The 21,221-nt window shown below is 43.2% G+C and overlaps 1 protein-coding gene across 1 annotated transcript; it reads right to left on the reverse strand.

The window, feature by feature from the left end:
• Window positions 1-1,472: 1,472 nt before the first annotated feature.
• Window positions 1,473-20,494, reverse strand: LOC101537367 (myosin regulatory light chain 12B). The gene is made up of 4 exons (XM_055128791.1): window positions 20,254-20,494; window positions 9,816-10,015; window positions 2,557-2,718; window positions 1,473-1,952 (listed from the first exon to the last, which is right to left on the reverse strand). Exons 2-4 carry the CDS (start codon window positions 9,997-9,999, stop codon window positions 1,780-1,782), a joined length of 519 nt encoding a protein of 172 aa, XP_054984766.1. The 5' UTR covers window positions 10,000-10,015; window positions 20,254-20,494; the 3' UTR covers window positions 1,473-1,779.
• Window positions 20,495-21,221: the final 727 nt, after the last annotated feature.

Raw genomic sequence — 21,221 nt, forward strand, 5'->3', positions numbered from 1 at the left:
CTTAGTCATACAATGCTGAAAAAAACATCCCTTCACCAGTGCCCATATCCCACAACCGAAGACAAAAAAAAAAAAAAAACACAGTACACCTCCCATCCCGCCCACCCCCGCAACCCCCGCCTTGTAACTGATAAATTTCACTTTACTTTCTATTTACTTTAGTTACATTCAATATTTCAACACAAACCTCACCATTATTATTAGGAGCACCCCACTAGAGTCAGACCTGTTGTGAAGAGAAATGAGGTCTACTAATTTCTACTAAATGAGGTCTACTAAAGAAATGAGGCCGCTACTGCGGCCGCGCGGTTTTGTATTTCTGTACTTTAACAACTAAGTCCAGGGAGATTTCTTCCGGATATTCGATCATTGCAAGCTTGTAAACCCCATCTGTGGTCGTCATAACATGGCGGTCCCCACGCCCTTCATCCCCGGGAAGGGACAGGCGAGAGAGAGAAATACCTTTCCCCTCCTGGGCGGGCATGGGGTCGCAGCTTAGTTCTCTGGCAGGAAACAATCTGCTAGGAGCAGTCCATGTTGTAGTTGGTTCATCTGGGTCTGGATTCACTCGGGTGCAGCTGCGGAGGAGCCGCACATGCGTGCGGCCCCCGGGATCACATCTCGGCAGCGGTGGGAGGGGCCGGTGCCTCCCACCTTCCCAAGAGCACCCTCGCGCCCTTTTGCTGCAGTTTTTGTCGTAAAATCCCGTCTGTGGTCGTCATAATATGGCGGCCCCCACGCCCTTCATCCCCGGGAAGGGACAGGCGAGAGAAATACCTTTCCCCTCCCGGTTGGGCATGGGGTCGCAGTTTAGTTCTCTGGCTGGAAACAATCTGCAAGAGCAGTCCATGTTGTAGTTGGTTCAGCTGGGTCTGGATTCATGCGGGTGCAGCTGTGGAGGAGCCGCACACGCGTGCGGCCCCGGGGTCACATCTCGGCAGCCCTTAGTATGGTTTTTTAGCAGCAAAAACTTGTGGTTGAAATCTCAACTCTGATTAATAGTGTTTCTGATCAACTGCTCAACTATTTGGAACTCACTCACACCCACCCCACTACCAAACAAAATGCATGACTAATAAAATTCATCCTCTCAAGGCTGAGAAACTGTAATATTTGAACAGGATAGATTTGATGACAATTTCTTCAGAATTTTGTCTCATCTTCTTAGAAGCAGATTAATATAAAATTTTGGATTCATTTTAAATTCTTTTTTAGATTCATTTTTCTAAGACTCATTTTAGATAGATTCTATATATTTCAATAGTTTAAAAATGACTTACGAGAGATGTGAAAAAGCCAAGGCATAATTAGCCATTACAACATGTTAACTCAGACTTGGTTTAAAAAATACCATCCCACATATATAAAAATTTAGTTTTGTCATGAGCTGAGTTTTGTTGAAAATTGAATAAAGGCTTACTCCCAACTACCACTTATTTAACTTTCCATTATATTCCATTTGAGTCAGCATATCTTTATTTGAAAATAGCATTTTATTATATAAAAATTAAAAAATCCAGCAAAACCAGAAATACCAAATATATTTTCCTGGGCTTTCACATTGGTTGATTTTTATTTGCAATCTCTTTTCCAATACAATTTACAAACTTGTCCCCAATTGCCATATGATTACACAAGTCCTAAGTGGCAGAAAGGTCTAGAATAAATACACCGAAAAGAGAGGCAAAGCTATAGAACTAAGTTGCATGCAACAGATCTGTGAAGGTGGGGGAAAAGTGTCTGGGAAATAAAACAGAGGAAGACACAGTAAAGATTCTCTCAATCATCTTTGTCTTTTGCTCCATGTTTGAGGATGCGTGTGAATTCAATGTAATTAAAATTTCCCTTTTTGTCAATAGGTGCTTCTCTGTACAGCTCATCCACTTCCTCATCTGTAAACCGATCTCCCATCGTGGTCAGCAGTTCTCTCAGGTAATCTTCTTGGATGCTTCCTGGAAGGCAGTAGAGAGAAGGGAACCACCAATTTCAGTCACTTTAAAGGATCATTTTTATACTAGATTAGATTAGGCATGGGGGATGATGGGAGGGAACTGGGGACACTGGTGCCGGGAAATGTACACTGGTGGAGGGATGGGTGTTGGAATACTGTATGACTGAAATCTAAACATGAACAGCTTTGTAAGGGTATATCTCACAGTGATTCAATAAAAAAGTTTTAAAAAGTTTTTTACAAAGCTGTGACAATTTAAAATAACAAAGATTATAAATGCTTATGTTTGCTAACTACGCTTTTGGGCAAAATTAAGGTCTATAAAGTAGTTTGACTATATACAAAGATACTGTTATAATTCTCATTTTGGTTTTCAAGAATTTAGGAAGGAACCAAATTAAAAAATTAACAATATAAATTGGGTAACTTTTTTTTTGTGGGGGAGTAGTATTTTTACATACATATCTGTATTTGTCATTTGGGGTTGTACAACCTCAATGTAAATGAGTTTACTTTTAAAAATGAAGTTTTATCTTGCTAATCCTCATTTCCTAAAAAGAGTATCATATAGTGTTCACGAGATTGAACATAAACAGAGGACTTACCAGTTGCTTCTTCATCAAAGCAAGCAAAAGCATTTCTGATGACATCTTCTGGATCTGTGCCATTTAACTTCTCCCCAAACATCGTGAGGAACATGGTGAAATTTATGGGTCCTGGAGCCTCATTCATCATGGCATCGAGGTATGCATCAGTCGGATTTTTCCCTATAAGATTTAAAATTTTTACATTTAGGGAAGAGAACTAATTTTAATAAATAATTATAACATTTTTGTTAGTGCCAGGAGTAGAACCTGGGGCCTCAGGCATGCAAAGCCTGTGCTCTACACAGAGCCACAACTTTGCCTCTTTAAGAAATAATCATTTTGGGGGCTGGAGTGATAGCACAGCAGGTAGGGCGTTTGCCTTGCACGAAGCTGACCCGGGTTCAAATCCCAGCATCCCATATTACTCTGAGCACCGCCAGGAGTAATTCCTGAGTGCAGAGCCAGGAGTAACCCCTGTGCATCGCCAGGTGTGACCCAAAAAAGAAAAAAAAAAAAAAGAAAGAATCATTTTGTTACTGTAATGCCCCAGAAAGTTGTATTATCAGATGAAATTAGTATTTCAATTAGCTTACATTAATAACCCGTATAAAAGACATTTTTAACAAAAAAAAAAAACCCTTTGATACATAATCATAAAATTGCTTCTCAGGCTTAGGTGGCATATATTGGTTTCATTTACTAGTAACTTTCTGTAGTTTTTCATTATTGTTCCAGTAGACTAGTAAGAATTTTATTTTGAGTATTTTAATTTTTTTAATTTTATAATTTTATTTATTGAATTACCATGAGACCACAGTTAAACAGTTATACAGTTGATGATTGAGTTTCAGTCATACAACGTTTCAACACCTGTCCCTTTACCAGTGTACATTCCCCACCATCAATGTTCCCAGTTTCCCTCCCACCACTCTGAAGTAGTAAAAATTTTAAAACCAGCTATTTAAATGTCTCAATATTCATTTTTCAATAGTAAACATGTTTCCGGGCTATGATACCTTAATTAAAAATTCATCAAAAGAGAGGCAGCATACAAAAAAATAATTTTTAAAACAATTACTGGGCTGGAGACAGTTCATAGGGCTGGAATACATATTCTGCATGCAGTGGTCCAGGTTTAAAAAGTGGCGTCTATGGCCCCTAAGCACTTAGCTGTGAGCAGCTCTGATGTGATCGGAAAACGGTTTTTTGAATGTCATCTATAAATTGGTCATTTAAGTTTAAACTATTAGATTGGTTTAGAAATTAGGAGCTCATTTTGAATACAGTTATAAACAATTTCACTCCCAGACATAACCCAAACACTGTTTACTATAACAAAGCACTGCAGTCTTATTTAGTATTATGTATAACGGGAAATCTTGATCTCAGTTTCAGCCAAGAACACTTCTCCCAAAAGGCAGAGAAGGAAAGTACCTGCTATAGAGCCATAGAGTGGGGTGGCAGGAGGGAAACGGGGGTCATTGGTGGTAGGAAATGGACACTGGTGGAGGGATGGGTGTTGGATCATTGTATGACTGAAACCTAATCATAAACAGCAATACAACAGTGCATCTCATGGTGACTCAATTAAAAAATAAATTTTTTAAAAAAAAGTACACACTCAAAGATTAAAAAAAAAGAAGAACATAAGTACAATGGGGAGGGCAATCCTCTGACCACTCTCCGGAAGGTGAGAGAAATCCCAGTGTAATAATGGCTACATGAGGTAGGAGTAACACAGGGTTCCTGTTGTCTTTTCCCAGGCACTATGAGACCTCCTGGTGTGGGAAAGCAGCAGTGAACCAAGGGTTTGAAACAGCAGGTTCAAATCTCATTCTGCCACTGGCTGTGTGACTGGAGGAGAGTGGTAGCTGTCTAGGTTTACCTTTTTTTTTTTCCTTTTTGGGTCACACCTGGTGATGCACAGGGGTTACTCCTGGCTCTTGCACTCAGGAATTACTACTGGCGGTGCTTGGGGGACCATATGGGATGCTGGGAATTGAACCCGGGTTGACCACATGCAAGGCAAACGGCTGTGCTATAGCTCCAGCCCCAAGGTTTACCTTTTTTTAATCTGTAAAATAACCTGGGTAAATTTGACAATAAAAGTTCATAGGATTCTACGTGGAAAGCACATATGCAAGTTAGGTATTCTTATGTAAGGAAGCCTCTTGATATTATAAATAACTAAATGCTAACAATGGTGAAATCCTAAAAAAGAAGTTGTTTAAAAGTTAAAAAAAATGGTAAAATCCAGAATTATGTACCATATTTTAATTTTAATCCTGGAAATTTAAGCAAAATATGAGCCAAGTTGGCATCTGTTTTGGTGCACTTTAATCCTCACTCACTACATCACTCAACAATATTATCAATACAGAAATTAACCAAAAATAAATCTTGAGTTGCTAAGTGAAATGTAGGAAGAGATACTTTCAACTTTTTTTTTTTTTTTAAAAAAGAAAAATCACATCCAGTGGTGCTGAAAAGTTATTCTTAGCTGTCTCAAGAATGACTTCTGGAGGGGCTGGAGCAATAGCACAGCGGGTAGGGTGTTTGCCTTGCACAAGGCCGACCAGGGTTCAATTCCCAGCATCCCATATGGTCCTCTGAGCACCGCCAGGAGTAATTCCTGAGTGCAGAGCCAGGAATAACCCCTGTACATCACTGGGTGTGACCCAAAAGGAAAAAAAAAAAAAGTCATGACTTCTGGACAATATGGAGTGCTAGGAGTCAATCCAGTTTGAGATTATCGAACTAGGTAGGGTCAGTGAATAAAGGGACAAAGGCCTGATTCCCTGTACTATGTCTCCAGCCCCTACTTTTATATTTAACCTACTTTCTTGCAGTGATTTTTCTTTTTTCTTTAATTTTATATCTTTGTGAGATACAATTACAGACTTACACACTTTTGTGATTACATTTCAGTCATACAATGGTTGAGTACCCATCCCTCCACCAGTGCCCATTCTCCACCACCAATGTTCCCAATATCCCTTCTGCCACCCGCACCCCATCCCGCACCCCCCAAGCAGGCACACTCCCTTTTACTCTCTCTCTCCTTTTCAGTGTTATGGTTTGCAATACAGCTAATAAGGGGCCATCATGTTTGGTCTTTCAGCACACATCTCCCATCCTGAGCGAGCCCTCCAAGTGTCCTTTGCTTGGTGTTCCCTTCTCTATCTCTCATCATGTGAGGCCGGCTTTCAAGCCATGGAGGAATCCTTCTGGTCTTTATCTCTACTATCCTCAGGTGTTAGTCTTCCATTATGTTACTTTATATTCACAAATGAGTGCAGTCATTCTATGTCTGTCCCTCTCTTTCTGACTCACTTAACATGATACTCTCCATGTTGATCCACTTATATGCAAATTTCATGACTTCATCGTTTCTAACAGCTGCATAGTATTCCACTGTGTAGATGTACCAGAGTTTCTTTAACCAGTCATCTGTTCTTGGGACTTGCAGCGATTTTTCTTGGAAAAAGTGTAACCTAAAGGTGTCAAGAAAATATAAATGCAAAAAAAGATATTGGGGTACTGTGAATGTGGATCAGAGTTCTGAACAGGCTCCCTGCAGAATATACACACCAATTTAGAATGAACTGGGTTAGGTTTATCACCTATGGACCATTCACGATGCACAAAATAATTTGCTGATTTGAAAGGATAACACCTATCAAGGCACAGCGTTGTTCAAAATTGAAGTCTGCCTCTTTGTAAGTTCATGAGTCTATTACCATTCATTCAATAAAAGCTTATTATGCATCTTGTTTTGTTTCGTTTTGTTTGCTTTTTGGGTCACACCTGGCGGTGCACAGGGGTTACTCCTGGCTCTGCACTCAGGAATCACTCCCTGGCGGTGCTCAGGGGACCATATGGGATGCTGGGAATCGAACCCGGGTCGGCCACGTGCAAGGCAAACGCCCTACCCACTGTGCTATCGCTCCAGCCCAAAAGCTTATTATGCATCTTTAATGAGAAGGATATAGCCATGAGTGTTCAATTTTCAGAACATCATCAACAACCTTAATTTTTTTCAGTGGTCTTTTCCGGTAGCAATATGCTCAAAAGAATATACTTACTTAGGCCCAGAGAAAGAGAGAGCACAACAGGCTACTTGCAGTACATGTAGGTTCCCCCAGAACTGAGTCCCTGAACACAGAGCTAGAATAGTACGGTGGGGGTGAGGGTGCCCAAAACAAAAAAACAGGCATACTTAGTCATTTTGAGTGTGAAAAACACTTGGATACAACCTCCGTGTAAATCAACTAACTGGATTAGTTGATTCTACTCTCATGTCATGATTTTATTCTCATTCTATAAAAAGAAATGTTGAGGAGTGGGACTGTGGCTCAGGTGCCCTCCACGTGCTCTGTAAATGTATGAGTGTGCCTGGAATCAATCCTGGCCATAAGGGCACTCTAGCACTGTACAGAGTGGCCCCCATCATGTTTAGAGGGGAAAAATATGTTGCAAAAATTAACAGTTGAATGAATTGGAAGAACTTTGGCAAGGAATGTATTCATGTTCATTATATTGTCCTTTCAGCCTTTTTTAAAAAAATAGATTTAAAAATTTCAAAATGTTAGGTGAAAAAGGAAAAGAGGAACAAAGCAAACCACTCACTTTGTGTTTATTGAAATGAAATGAAAATGAATGAAAAAAAGTAGTAAGCTCTCAGCCCTCTGCCCCTGAATTGTCCTTTCTGCCCAACAGTCAAGCACAAGAACATCTGGGGGTGAAGCCTAACTGTAGGCCATTCCTAACCAGAGTCCACTTCTTGCCTATCCCAAACTCAGATGCTTACCATTTCTTTCTTCCCAACTGAAAAAGCAATGCTGACTGGGGAAGAACCCATTGATCTTCCACCCCTTTCTTCTTCTTTTTTTTTTTTTTTGCTTTTTGAATCACATCCGCCGATGCTCTGGGGTCACTCCTGGTTCATGCACTTAGGAATTACTCCTGGAGGTCCTTGGGGGACCATATGGGATTTTGGAAACCGAACCCAGGTTGGCTGTGTGTAAGGCAAATGCCCTACCCGCTGTACTTTTGCTCCAGCCCACCCCCCCTTTCTTCTTTTTAAGAAAAAAAAAGGGGGGCATGGTGCCGCCAACAGGTCAGCCTTACCTGCGAAGTGAGTGCATCAGCAGCCTGTTGGTGCCTTCAGGCATCCTGACACCTCAAAATTGCCACTGTGCCTTTGGCTGGACCCCAACAACTTGGGAACAAGTTTACCAGAAAATTAAATGGCCAAAAGTTAGGTATGTGGGAGTCATGCCCACAAACCACCTCCAACTCAGCCATACAAGCTCATTTCTTGGCCTCATTTTAGAAACCCATAGATAAATCTCGAAAGAGATCAAAAACCAGTTAATCTCAGACCAGCGCATGGTTGAACAGACTGGGGTAAATTGGAGGGGGCAGGTTGGCCTGTGCCCACCCAAGGAGCTCCCAGCAGCTGCTTGCTTCCACATTCCAAACTTGCCACCATACCCTCGACCTGACTCTACCGTCTCAGGACAGACCTCACCAAGATATAATCTGCTGAAAATTCAGGTTTGCGAGTTTTGTGACTGAAATCTCCAGGCTTTCACGAAGTTGGGATATGCTACCTCCCCGCTCATTTCAATACACATGGAAGCACTGGCAGTCACCCCCAGAAACCAACTCCAGCATCACCCTGTAAACTCTATTACTGGCCTTGCTTCAGACACCCATAAAGAAATCTCGAAAGAGATCAAAAGCCAGAGACACAGCAGTGAGTCCAGGAAGACACCACAGAGCTGGAGATCTCTCTGGGCCCCATACCCAGCCAATTTCACTGGGGCACCCCAGGTGGAGCAGGTGTTCTCTCCCTGCCTACTCCCTGCATACTCCTGGCGACCAAGAGCTTCCACAAGCAAGGCCCAGGTATGCAGGTTCCAGGACTAAACCTCCATGCTGCATGGTGGCAGAGGCGCTGGGCTGTCCTTCCCTGGCTCCCCGCCCGCCTGTTGGCCTGGCTGTCACACCCACAATGTGCTTCTAGGTGCCATCTTAGTGTACCAACAGCTGTGGCCCAGAGATGCCCAATTGAATCCCAAATAGATTAGGGCCCTAAAGAAATGTCTCCAGAACCCAACCATTTATAGTGTAGGATTCCAGAAGTGTGCTGCTGTAGCACCCATGATATTCAAAATGAGCAATGGATAATAAATGATCTAGCATCTGCCCCTGGCAAGCAGGCAAGCTTGAATGGTGGTGGGAAAACTCAAGCAAAACATAATGCCCAAAAGTAGAGAGAGAGTATTGGGGAAATGGTCTGCCATGGAGGCAGGATGAGGACTGGGATGGGGAGGAAGGATATACTGGGGACACTGGTGGTGGAAGGTGTGCATTGGTGGAGGGATGGATCATTGTATGGCTGAATCTCAAACATAAAATCTTGTAACTGTATCTCATGATGATTAAAAAAAAAAAGGTAGAAAAAACAGACAATAAAAGTTCCATACAAGGAATAACAACATCCACTTGACCAAAATAACAAGAGTGTAGTTTGTTATATTTGTAATCTCTTATACAAGGGCTTAATGGCTCCAGGATGAAATACAACAATCTTCATGAACTATCTTCTTAGGGCTGTGGGAAGGTGCAACGGTGGTGGTTTGGTGTTTGAATACGGAACGTAATGAACTATTGTTAACAACTTTATAAAAATAAAATTTAAAAAGACTATAGTTTGCTTTGAATCTTGTAATCTTAATATTTTCTTTCCTTTAATTATAAACTATCCTGAACCTCTAACATAAGCTATATTATATCGTTAGTTGTGGTTTTTTTATTTGGGGGGAGTTGAGGGGGGGCTTTTTGGGTCACACCCAACCATGCTCAGGAGTTATTCCTGACTCTGCACTGAGGAATTACTCCTGGCAATGCTTGGGGGCCCATATGGGATGTGAAGTATCAAACCCAGGTTGGCTGCATGCAAAGCAAAAGCCTTACCCACTGTACTATTGCTCTGGCCCCTACTAGCTGTGCTCTTTGTGTGACATTCTGATAATTTTCAATCAAGCTATCGCTTAGATTTTCATCTAGCAGACTTATTATATTTAGCTAATGGAAACAGAATCCTGGCTGGCCACAGTGCCTGTCAAGGCCTCTTCCCACATTAGATCATCTCTTAAAAGAGCCTTTAATGTAAAGAGAGTAATATACGTATATCATACTAGGAAACAATTCATAAGTGTTATTATATCAAAATCTAAATATAGAAATACAGAAATATAAAAATCTACCTAGTGAAGCAAGCATATCATGCAAATCTTCCTTGTCAATGAAACCATCTCTGTTCTGATCAATCATGTTGAAGGCCTCTTTGAACTCTTGAATCTGTGACTGGTCAAACATCGCGAACACATTGGATGTTGCGCGTTGGGGGCGCTTCTTGGTGGTCTTGGTCTTTGCTTTTTTGCTCGACATGATGGCTGCTTTAAGTCTAGAATTAAGGGGAGGAGATGAAAATGCATAAGACACACAGGAAAAATTAAAACATTGTCTATATATTTTTGGTTTGAGGGCCACACTCCAGGGATGCTCAGGAATCACTCCTAGGAATGCTTAGGGTTCCATATGTGGTGCTGATGATCAAACTGTGTTGGCTGTGTGCAAGGCAAATGCCCTACCTGCTGTACTACGTTTCGGCCCCTAAAGCCCATTTTTATTAAACAGAAATTAATTTTGAAATATGTAACAGTGACTCTAAATTTAGCATATACTTTTATTAGAAGTATCCCATTTATAATTGTTTAACTGGCAAGATTGTGTAGCCTCTCTGAATCGTGTTTTTTCTTCTTTTTTTCTCATGGCAAAACACAACACAATTATCTACTTTGGTGAAAATTACATGAGGTAACACATACAATGACTAGTAAACTTGTTCTGTAGCATGTGTTCGAAAGAAAGACTTTATTTTTAAAAAAATGATCAAACCTACCTTTTCCTTCTCCCTTTCTCTTGAAAATACTTGGAATGCCTACTACTCAATTAGCTCTACTTTCCTATCTTCTCAATTTGTCCTCAATTATCTATGACTTTGAAGTTAGGTATCTCCAATACTCTACTGAAAGCCACCAACTAGTAAACTGATTAATTCTACTTCCTTTCATTGCCGTCATGACTAATGTACTGCTAGGTTACATATACTTGGCTATGCTGCACTGGAGGTTATTAAAACCATCAATCACTTAAATGCCTAATAGAATTAATTTCAGTTTTGGTTTTGTATCTGAAGTTTTAAATTAACACAAAACAAAAATGCTATTGGCAGACTGGGGATGTGACACAAGTGGTAGAGTCACTTGCATATGTGAGGCCCTGGGTTTTATCTCTAGCACTGTTAGGCCCCCGAGTACTGCTCGCTCTGTTTGACCTCTGCAACAAAACAATGCTACTTACTTTGAAAGTTATAAAATCCTGAATTCAAATCTCAGTCCACATTGCTAGCCACAAATAATCTTGAGAACACAAACAAAGCAATTTTTTAATCCAATTTTACTCAATCTTCACAAATGCACAGGTTAAAGAACAATGGGGAGGCCCCTTAATTAATGAAGAATTACTAAAGTTTAGTAAATGTTATGCAAAGAAAGATAAGGCTTTTGCCTTTCTCTCCTAGAAAGTAATCTCTGTTCCTGGAATGTTTTACCCAGTATCTGAAGTCTTGGATCACAACAGAACACCAGAAAGTTAAAGAAAGTGACTTATAAAAGGGCTCTGAGCCGTATCATTATCAGTTTGACTCCAGAGAATGAAGTCAACGTAGCTCAGTAGAGGGAATCTTTTTGATGAAGTCCTAATAAAAATTATGCATAGTTAGGAATTGAATTTCACTGGTTGGCAAAAATCCATGGATATTTTTTACACTTCTTGCCAGAGTCAATGCTGTCTCAGACTTTCCTGGGAAAGGACAGATGGAGTTCTGCGTTTGGAACTCTTTTGGACTCTGTCACATGTGCCTCTTAGCTGATTTTAATTTTGGTCCTTTCACCAAAAGAAACCAAAACCATAGTCTGAACGGTGATGGAGATGAGGGCTGGAAATACAGTAGGTAAGGTGCTTGCTATCCAATGTCATCCCTATAGTCCCCCCAGCCCCAGAAGTGATACTTGAGCAAAGTCAGAAGCCCTGAGCACGGCCAGGTTGCCCCCCAAAACAAAACCTCATGGTCCACCACTTCCCTTCATTTAATTTTAACAGGAGTGCAAGAGAAGTTTTGAAGTTTGGCCAGTGGTGTAATTTATGTATACCCATATTTCTCTAACGAAACTCCTATCCTTACTCTAACATTTCCTTTTCCCACATAGTTGACCTAAATGTTAATTTTCCTCATCCTCTAACTTAGCATACCATTTAATCTTGACAATATCGAAGGATGGACTGGAGCGATAGGACAGTGGGTAGGGCATTTGCCTTGGACGCAGCCGAGCCGGGTTCGATTCCTCCATCCCTCTTGGAGAGCCCGGCAAGCTACAGAGTATCCTGCCCGCACGGCAGAGCCTGGCAAGCTACCCGTGGCATATCTGATATGCCAAAAACAGTAACAAGTCTCACAATGGAGACGTTACCGGTGCCTGCTCGAGCAAATCAATGAACAACGGACAACAGTACTAATACTGAAGGATAAATAAGAATGAATGTGGTTTTCTAGCAAAGCTAGCTATGCTTTAACTCTTCACATTCTGAGGATTTAACACTACTTCTCATGAGAAATGCTCTAGGATTCTATCACCCTAAGATGTGGTAGTTATTGGTGGTAATACAAATTGGCGAAGCCTTTCTGGAAAAGAGTTGAGAAATCTTAAAATACTAGGATCACTGAAGCATATAGCTTAAGGATATGAAAACATGAAAGAATGTTTGCACTCATATGTTCACAGCAGCATTATTCACAATAGCAAAAACCTGGTATTTTTTTTTTCTTTTCGGGTCACACCCGGCGATGCACAGGGGTTACTTCTGGTTCAGTACTCAGAAATTACTCCTGATGGTGCTCGGGGGACCATATGGGATGCTGTGAATTGAACCTGGGTTGGCTGCATGCAAGGCAAATGCCCTACCCGCTGTGCTATCGTTCCAGGCGCCAAAAACCTGGCATTACCCTAAATGTCCATGAACACATGACTGAATAAAGAGGCTCTGGTGGTTTGATCCCTGGCGTACCACAAAACTGAGTACAGTCCCGATGGCCTTGCTGTTTGTGCATGACAGCTCTGTCTAGATCCCAGGCACTGTGAATGACCTAGCAAGACGTGTACAAACACTGCAACTAAAGAAAGGATGCTCTTGACAGCCAGCAAAATGTCTGAAAAAAAGTTATGTGAGCACCACAGTCAGGTATTTATTTCCTGGTCATTGCAACAATAAAGAGGGTTAGAAAAAGAGAGAGGTGTTTAAAAACAAAACTGTGGTACACAATGTATAAATATTTAATATGATTCTGCTATTACAGATAAAATTATGCCTTTTGGAACAGAATGGATCTCATTCTTAAAAAATTAGTATCTCTCTCTCACCCCTACTGTATTGACGTGGGGGTCATGCAGATGCCTGGCTGTTGTGTCTCTACCTCTGGCTGTGATGCTTGTCAAGGTTGTACTCCTTAAATTGTGAGGCTTGCACATGTGCTTACCAGAAGCTGCTGTGACGCTCACATGATACTCTCCAGGGGTTGTACTGCTTTGTGTGTCAAAGATGTTCACGCATCTTTAGTGGTGCTTACACACACCTGGCTGTGTAACAACTAGAAACTACTGGCAGCAACACAGATTAGAGACACCTGAACTTAGTTTTGGATAGCAGAGTCACCATATTTGTACTCAGTATCTGTGGTAACACTGGCAATTATTGCTATTATTTTTACATACATACATATAATTTTTTATATATCACTTTAAAAATTTTTTTGATAGATTCTGTGATTTACAATACCGTTATAGGTGGCTTCCATGCACATAACTCCAATACAATACAATCCCCAGTGTACTCACCTCCCTCCAAGACCCTACTTTTTAAAGCCCCTCAACCTCCCACTAACTCAACTGTATCAATCAGTTCTCTCATTGGGTTGGGACTGGCCCTTTGTTGCCACCTTGCTGTGTATCCTTAGGTCCCGCTATGAGTGAGATCATTCTTTAACTATCCTTTTCTTTCTGATTTCACCCAGCATATCCTCTAGTGTTGGGGACCAGAGTCCAGAATGCTGGAGCACCAACATGGAGTACCACCCGGGCAGATCTTCTAGAAGAATTTCTCCTGAAGGAAGCGCTTTACATCAGTTTATGTTCAACTATGCCCATATTTATATAGTTTATGCTTAACTAAACCTGTTAATATTTATAGTTGATCAACACCCTCGGATACGTAAAAGTCTAATCCAACTAAAGAATGTTTGTTGTTTTAATGTTTACTAAGCAAGCTGAGGTCAGTTGGGGCTCTCAGTTCATGAGGCTGTTAGCCCCCCATCCCAGGCCTTTTCTCTTATTTCAGTCTCTTCCTTGATCCTTGCGGAGCCCCTGCTTCAGGTCTGTTCACTCAGGGCTGGTCCCTGGCACTCTAGTTTCATCCATGTTGTGGCAAACTGCCACAAAAAAAATTTTTGTTCTTTTTTTAAAGAATTGCATAGTATCTCGTTGTTCATACATATCACAACCTCTTGATCCATTCATCATAGTTGGGAATTTGATATAGATCTGCATTGCATATCTACACTATTGTATATTGTAAGTGTGGGGATGAACACAGGTGTGTATTTATCTTCTTGAATTAATGTTTTGTGTTTTGAAGATAGATGCCAGAAGCAGTATTAGAGTTGTATGGGAATTCAATTCCTATTTTTTTTTTTGCGATATATCTCCATATTGTTTTCCATAGAGAATGAAACAGACAATATCCCCACCAACAAAAGGTGAGGTTTCCTTTCTCACCACAAACCTGCCAACACTGCCTGTTTTGATACTTTTTTTCCTTCTTCTATTTTTTTGGGGGAGGGGAAGAGCTTAGCTTCACTAAATTAGCTGCATACAAGTGTGAATAGAAGAACAATTACAAAAATGCTTGCCAATAGTATGATCTTAACAGCCCTGAATTGGAGACAATTAAATCATGTGTGCCAGGAGCGGTGTCCTGATTCAGTATAAGAATTGAAATACTACGTGGTAACAAAAATGATTTCTTGCTAGATAAAATATGGATAAAAGTCTCAGTAAAATAAAAGACAAACATACCGAAGTTTACTTAAGATCCCATTTATAATATAACCTGATACTAAAAAAAATGAGTAACTATCTAGAGGGAGGAAGTGTGTGTGTGGTGGGGGGAGGGTGAGTGCACACAGGCTACAAAATTTGTGATTTTATGTATGTTTGTGTTTGTTTATACTCATGTAACAACATGCGTATCTAGGATTATCAGTTTTCTGCCTGTTTATTATGAATCTATAAAATGGTTTGGGGGTTCTTTGGGGCTCTTCTTGGCTGTATTCAAGAGAGACCTTTAATGGTGCTCTAAGGACCAAATGTGATGCCATGAAGTCAAACCAGCGTCCAAGGATAGCAGGTAAGTGCTTTAACTCCTGTACTGTATCTCTCATCTCCAAAATGTTAATTTTTTTTGTTTTTGCGCTCAGAGCACACTACTGGTAAGGCTCATGAGACCAATATGGGGTAACATGGATTGAACCTCAGTCAAATGCATGCAAGGTAAATGATAGTATAGCAAATGAACTAGGGGATGACAGTGATACATATGAAAAGCACAGCTGTATCAAACAATAAAGTACAAAAGAACTGCTCTTTCCTCCCTCCCTCACAAATACCATTCTTTCTATTTACCTCTGAGATAAGTAATCTTGGCTGTCTGCATTTTCTCACTTCCCACTTACAATTTACAATCTGGTCTTCTTTTCTCCACTGCAACCTGCCAAACCCTGCCCAAATCTTGAGCCAATCTGCTGTATTTTACCCACTTTTCTTCAATAAGAGGGCTAGCCCTTGGCTGTAGCTCTTGTCCCAATGAAAAGACAAAAATGAAAGGCTTCCAAATCTTGAAGACTTCACACACTGATGAGGGAGACTCCTAAATACTACACTGGGATATTGACTGGCTTGTGAGAAAGAAAAACAATTCTCCTTTTTATACTTCTGAGCTACTAGCTAACAAATATGAGATAAAAGAATAAGAATAAAAGTCATCCTAAGGGGGCCAAGAAGATAGTACAAGGGTTATGGCACTTGCTTTCCCTGCAACCAACCTTGGTTTGATCTCTGGCACAGAGAAAAAAAAACCAAAAACAACCATCTTCAGCTGAAGATAAAAGACTAAGTGTGTGTATATGAGGGGGAGGCCAGTTATGGGAGATTATCAAGAAAGGCAGTACAAATAAGATTAAAACTTACTATGTAGATGTAGCTGCCTATAGCCTGTGAGTTCTGATGCCAGAGAAAATGCCAACATCTTAAAAAAAATTTTTAAATAAAATTATATTCAGAGGTCACATAAAAATTCTCAGGCAAAAAGGGGTAGCTAGTGGGAAAAACTTAAAAATTCCTGGCCCCCAGGGAAAACAGGGGCCAGGAGGACGGGTCAATTGTTGGAAGTTTGCCACAAGACAAGGGGGGACGAAGGGCAGTTAGGATTAACAGACCAGTTTGACAGTAAAAACTGGAAATGATCACTTTGAACAGGAACTGAGTGTTGAATGTAGGTAAAGGAATATACCTGATAACCTTTCAGTATCTGTATTACAAACCATAATGGCCAAAAGGGAAGAGGGAGTGGGTAGGAAAGAGGAAGAGAAAGAGAGAGAGGGAGGAGGAGAAAGGAAGGGGAGGAAGGGAGGAAAGCGAGGGAAAGGAAGAGAGAGAGGGGAAAGAGGGGAGAGAGGGAGGGAGAAGGAGAGAGAGAGAGGGAGGGAGGGAGAGAAGTGCCTGCTATAGAGCTGTGTGAGGGGAAGTGGGGGCAGGAGGGAAACCAAGGACATTAGTGGTGGGAAATAATATACTGATGAAGGAATGGGTGTTGGAACATTACATGAACATTGCATGACTGCTGAAACCCAATCATTAACAACTTTGTAACTGTGTATCTCACTATGATTCAATTAAAAAAAATAAATATTTTTTTAAAAAAGAATCCCTGGCCTACTGATAGCAATTCTTGTCCTTCTGATAAGGAAGAAGACCACTATAAAATTTTTGTCTGCTTTTAGGCAACAGAGGACGGGCAAGAGAGCTTATTCTTGTGTTAGCGTCTCAATTATCTTAAAGTAATCCTTATTCTGAAGTACATATTCATATTTTTATACTTTTATAACCAGGGCAGTGCAAAAAATGATGGAATGTGACTCAGTCAGAATAAGACATCCCAGCTTCTGCCTTGTTCTTAATCAGGGGAAAACAGTGCCAAGTCATGAGAACAGTATGCCATGCTATGGAGTGTACCACATGGAAGCCCACTAGGGCCTAATTCTCCAGTTAATGTCAATCACTCTTTCACATGACTTGCAAAATCGGCTGACATCATCTTCAAATTCAGGAGGGACACCAAGTCTGAACCATCCAGCTATATGATCCTGGAATTGCTGCTCCTGGCCCTTGGAAACTGTTGATTGGTTTAAGATGTTAAGTTTTAGGATATCTGGTGATTTAGGAACATATACCTCATAAGGCTGTGTTTCCCAGACCTCTTTAAAAAGAGGGAGATAGCTTTATTTCAGAATTATTGTTTTTGTTTCTGGGCCGCACCTGGTGGTGCCTGAGGAACCATATGGGGTTCTGGGGATTGAACCCAGGTTGGCTGTATGCAAGCTAAATACCTTACCCATTGTACTCTCTCTCTGACCCCTGTATTTCAGAATTATAAACCACGAATTTAAAAAGAATCACAAAAAGCTTCAGTCTAGTTTGTATCAGATAAAGAATCTTCTCTTTGGTTCTGTGGGATTCATCTGTTTGAAGAGTGGGCTTCTGGCCACACCTAGCAGTCAGCATGGTCAAGGACTACTTCTGACTCTGTCCTGGAGTTGCTCATATGGTCAGGGGACAAGACCGCCAGTACTAAGGGAAGAACCTGGGCTACCTGCATGCATAGCATGCAGCTCCAGCCCACTGATCTAGCTCTCAGGTCCTTCTGTGGGTTCTTCTTCTTTTATTTTAAAAAATCTATTTCATTTGGTGCCATTTTTTATCAGAAAATTCATACTTTGTTTTATTTAGATTTTTGACCCACACCGGTGGCACTTAGAGCTTACTCCTGACTTTGCTCAGAGATCACTCCTGCCAAGGCTCATGGGACCAGATGCAGTGCTGGGAATTAAACCTGGTCGGCCTCCTGCAAGGCAAGCACCCTATCTGTTGTGCTATCAGTCTAGCCACCAACACCTCATTTTAAAGTAATACCAGCACAGGTTTTTTTTTTTTTTTTTTTTTTTTATTCCAGTCTCATGGCTGGAATAACACAAGGATTAAGGTACAGCCTTGCTTGTGCCTGACAGCAGTGCAATATCAATATCATATTTTATTTCCCGGAGGACTGCCAGGACTCATTCATGAGCACACAGGAGGTATAGCCCTTCAAAGCTGCGAGGCGTGATTCAACCTGCTCCCATCCCAACCAAAAAAAATTTTTTTAAGGTTCACATAATGGCAACACCACACATTTTTGCAAAAAGAAAAAAAATAGGCATAAAAGCTGCAATGATTAAGTGGTAAAACGTAGTTAACTGCAGTAGTCCTGTGTTGGTTTGTTAAGTTCTTGCTTCCTAACTGGATTTTCCTTCAAAGTTCTAATCCTTAAATGACTCTGTTTTTCTTAATTGGTGAGAAAGTGATTAGAGTGACCACTCACAATGAGGCAACATGGGAAAGAGGAAGTGATTTTGTAAGTAAAGGGAAGATAATCAAATTTTGGTCAAATTACTTTCAAATGGTAGACAAGATGCTCCAGCAGGAGTATAATTTGTGAGCTGGGGAGGCTTGAGGCAAGGCTTTGCATTTGGTGGAGCTTTGACAGGAAGTCTGGCTTTAGAAACGGTACCATTGGCCCCTAATATACTGAATGCAGGTAGGAGAAATTCTCTAGCACATATCTGGGGAAAGCTCACTAGGGGGTCACAAGCAATGCAGAGTAAGTATAAAACAAGGAAGGAAGAATCTAATGAAATTTCTTGGCAATAAAGTCACTCTCAGCTGCATCTGTGAACCTTGGAAGAAAGGTTAAGTTAGGATCAAGTTAGGAGCTCTTTTTTTTTTTCCTTGCTTTTTGGGTCACACCTGGCCATGCACAGGGGTTATTCCTGGCTCTACACTCAATAATTACTCCTGGCGGTGCTCAGGGGACCATATGGGATGCTGGGACTCGAACCCGGGTCGGGCGTGTGCAAGGCAACGCCCTACCCACTGTGCTATCGCTCCAGCCCCTGAGTTAGGAGTTCTTTGTCCCATTTCTTTCCTTAACCTCAGAAACCTTCACCAGGGCTCTGTCGTTCATCAGTGGCAGCCTTCTGAAAGCATTAGTGAGGACTGAGTCACCACAGTACTTTCAAGTCACAGAGCTTGATCAAACAAGAGGCCGTGCGGAGTTGGTGGGTCCAGGTGCTCAGGCTAAAACCCGAGAGCATCATGGGAAGCCCCCACCTCCAAGGATCCAGGGCAAGAAATGACCTTACCCGTCTGGGCTTGTTTTCTCACAGTAATCCATACGGGCTTTTGAATTTAAAATGCTGCAGTTCTCCTCTTACCTAAGGACGTCTACAAATCCATCTCAAACAAAGACTGTCAAATTAATCCTCTGAACACTCCGTTTCTCTTGTTCCTCCCTTGGTGAGTTCAACGGGGCGCCCTAATGCGCTTCTCATGTAATATTTTACGTCTCCTTCCCAAAGTTTTCTGAATAGTTTTATTTCTCCCTTCGGAAAGTTTTCACGTTCTCACTGCAAGGTCTACTTCCCTACCTACCCATGCCTGCCTCCACCGGTTCACTATAAACTTGCCCATTCCCGCGGGTCTCCCCACCTCCGTCTTTCAGGAGACTGCCCCCGCCCCCACCCCTGCCCCGCCTTTGGCACCCTTTGCCCTTGCTCCTTTCCTTGTGCAGAATTAACTAGAAAACACTGCATTCTCCCTCCTGGGGGGGGGGGGGGAATTCCAGGCCTGCCTTTGCACCACGATTATTTCGGGTACCCTTTCTTTTGTGATCGGTCCTTTCCGTCAACGCCAAAGTCTCATCTTTACAAGTCGCAGAGCAAGGCGCGGTCACTATTTGCATCGAAACCCTAGCAAGCAGCACGCTCTCGAGCCAGTGCTCTCCGTCGCGTCGAGCGCTTTACGGACGGCCACCAGCACGCACCGGAGCGCCAGGTCTGCTGGGAGCCGCGGCACCTCCCACGCCCCGGGCAGGTGAAGTCATCGGGACGGGGCGGCGGCCGCGCTGCCGGGAACCCGCCGCCTCTTTCCTCAGGGTGTCCCCGGCCCCGCTGCGGAAGCCCCGGGCGCTTCCCGGCGCCTCTGCACGCCGGTCGCGCTGAGCGCCCCCTCGCCCCCCTGGGAAAGGTGCCCCTGCCCTTCGCCATCTCTGCCCGGGTCGCGGGCTGCAGGGTTCCGGGGGCGGGCGCGGGGCGGGGAGGGGAGGGGGGACGGGTGTGGTCCCAGGGGTGTCGCGCGCGGGGCGAGCCGCACTCACCGCCGCCAGTCACCAGAACCCGGGCTGCCCTGTAGGAGACGCCGAGCGACGCCGAGGAACGCTAGACTGGGTCGCGCGCGTCGCGGCGCCCGGCACTTCCTGGAGGCGGACCGGAAGGTGCGGCAGGATCCAACTCCAGGCGCGGGCGGGAGGCGCCGCGGCTCGTCCTCGCCCGGCTGAGGCCGCGTCCTCCGAAGTTGCGGGACTGATCGGCCCCTGAGCTGCCGAGCTGCACGGCCCCCCCCCCCCCCCGCCCCGCGGCGGCTCGTCCCCCCGCGGGCGGCCCCCGGCGCACCCCCTTCCCCCCCCGCGCTGGCTCAGAGCATTCCCGAGCCCCTTCCGCGTTCCCGGCCCGCGGCGCCCGGCTGGAAGGCGGCGGGGCGGGGCGTGAGCCTGGTCGCCACGGAAGTCGCGCGCCCGGCGAAAGGGAGCGCAGCTCGCCGGGTGGGGTCTGACTCGGGTGGAATTGGTGTCTAAACACCGCGGCCGGGGGGCTCTTAGCTGAGGGCCCAGCACACGCCAGCCCCACGCGCCCGTGACCCACGACCGGCGTTACCACTCCATGGCCGGCCTGACTACTGTCCTCTCCAGCCAGCTTTATTCACATGCTTTGCGTTCCTTCGGGTCCATCAAGGAACCGGCGACAGGATTCCAGTGCTGTCCTAGGTGTCCTTCTATGGCCCTAACGGTCCCTAGCCTGGGGACCTGGTCGTTAGCGCAACAGCAGCCTTTTATCGGGCACATGAGTTTTTATTTCCTCAACAAGTGGTGGCGAATGAATTTTGAATTTTAGGTTTAGGTTTTAGATACTGGGATTCAGAGTTCTAGATGGCAGGAAGCATGTGTCCAGCACTAAGAAATGACCCTGCTTGGAGCTTGGGGCTGGGATGTCCGGCTCCTGGGGGGTGTTCAAGGTAGGGGCACCCACCAGAGTCCCTGCCCTTTGAGTTATGTCGTTGATCCTATAT

The sequence above is a fragment of the Sorex araneus genome, chromosome 2, assembly GCF_027595985.1.
Source record: "Sorex araneus isolate mSorAra2 chromosome 2, mSorAra2.pri, whole genome shotgun sequence".
NCBI classification, from domain to species: domain Eukaryota; kingdom Metazoa; phylum Chordata; class Mammalia; order Eulipotyphla; family Soricidae; genus Sorex; species Sorex araneus.

Bases quoted from the DNA above. Each gene is read 5' to 3' on its own strand.
- LOC101537367 (XM_055128791.1), bottom strand. From the start codon at position 9,999: ATGTCGAGCAAAAAAGCAAAGACCAAGACCACCAAGAAGCGCCCCCAA. The intron at 2,719-9,815 runs GTAGATTTTTAT...TAAATCTTATAG, and splicing joins TGATATGCTTGCTTCACTAG to GGAAAAATCCGACTGATGCA. The intron at 1,953-2,556 runs GTAAGTCCTCTG...ACTGCCTTCCAG, and splicing joins CTTTGATGAAGAAGCAACTG to GAAGCATCCAAGAAGATTAC.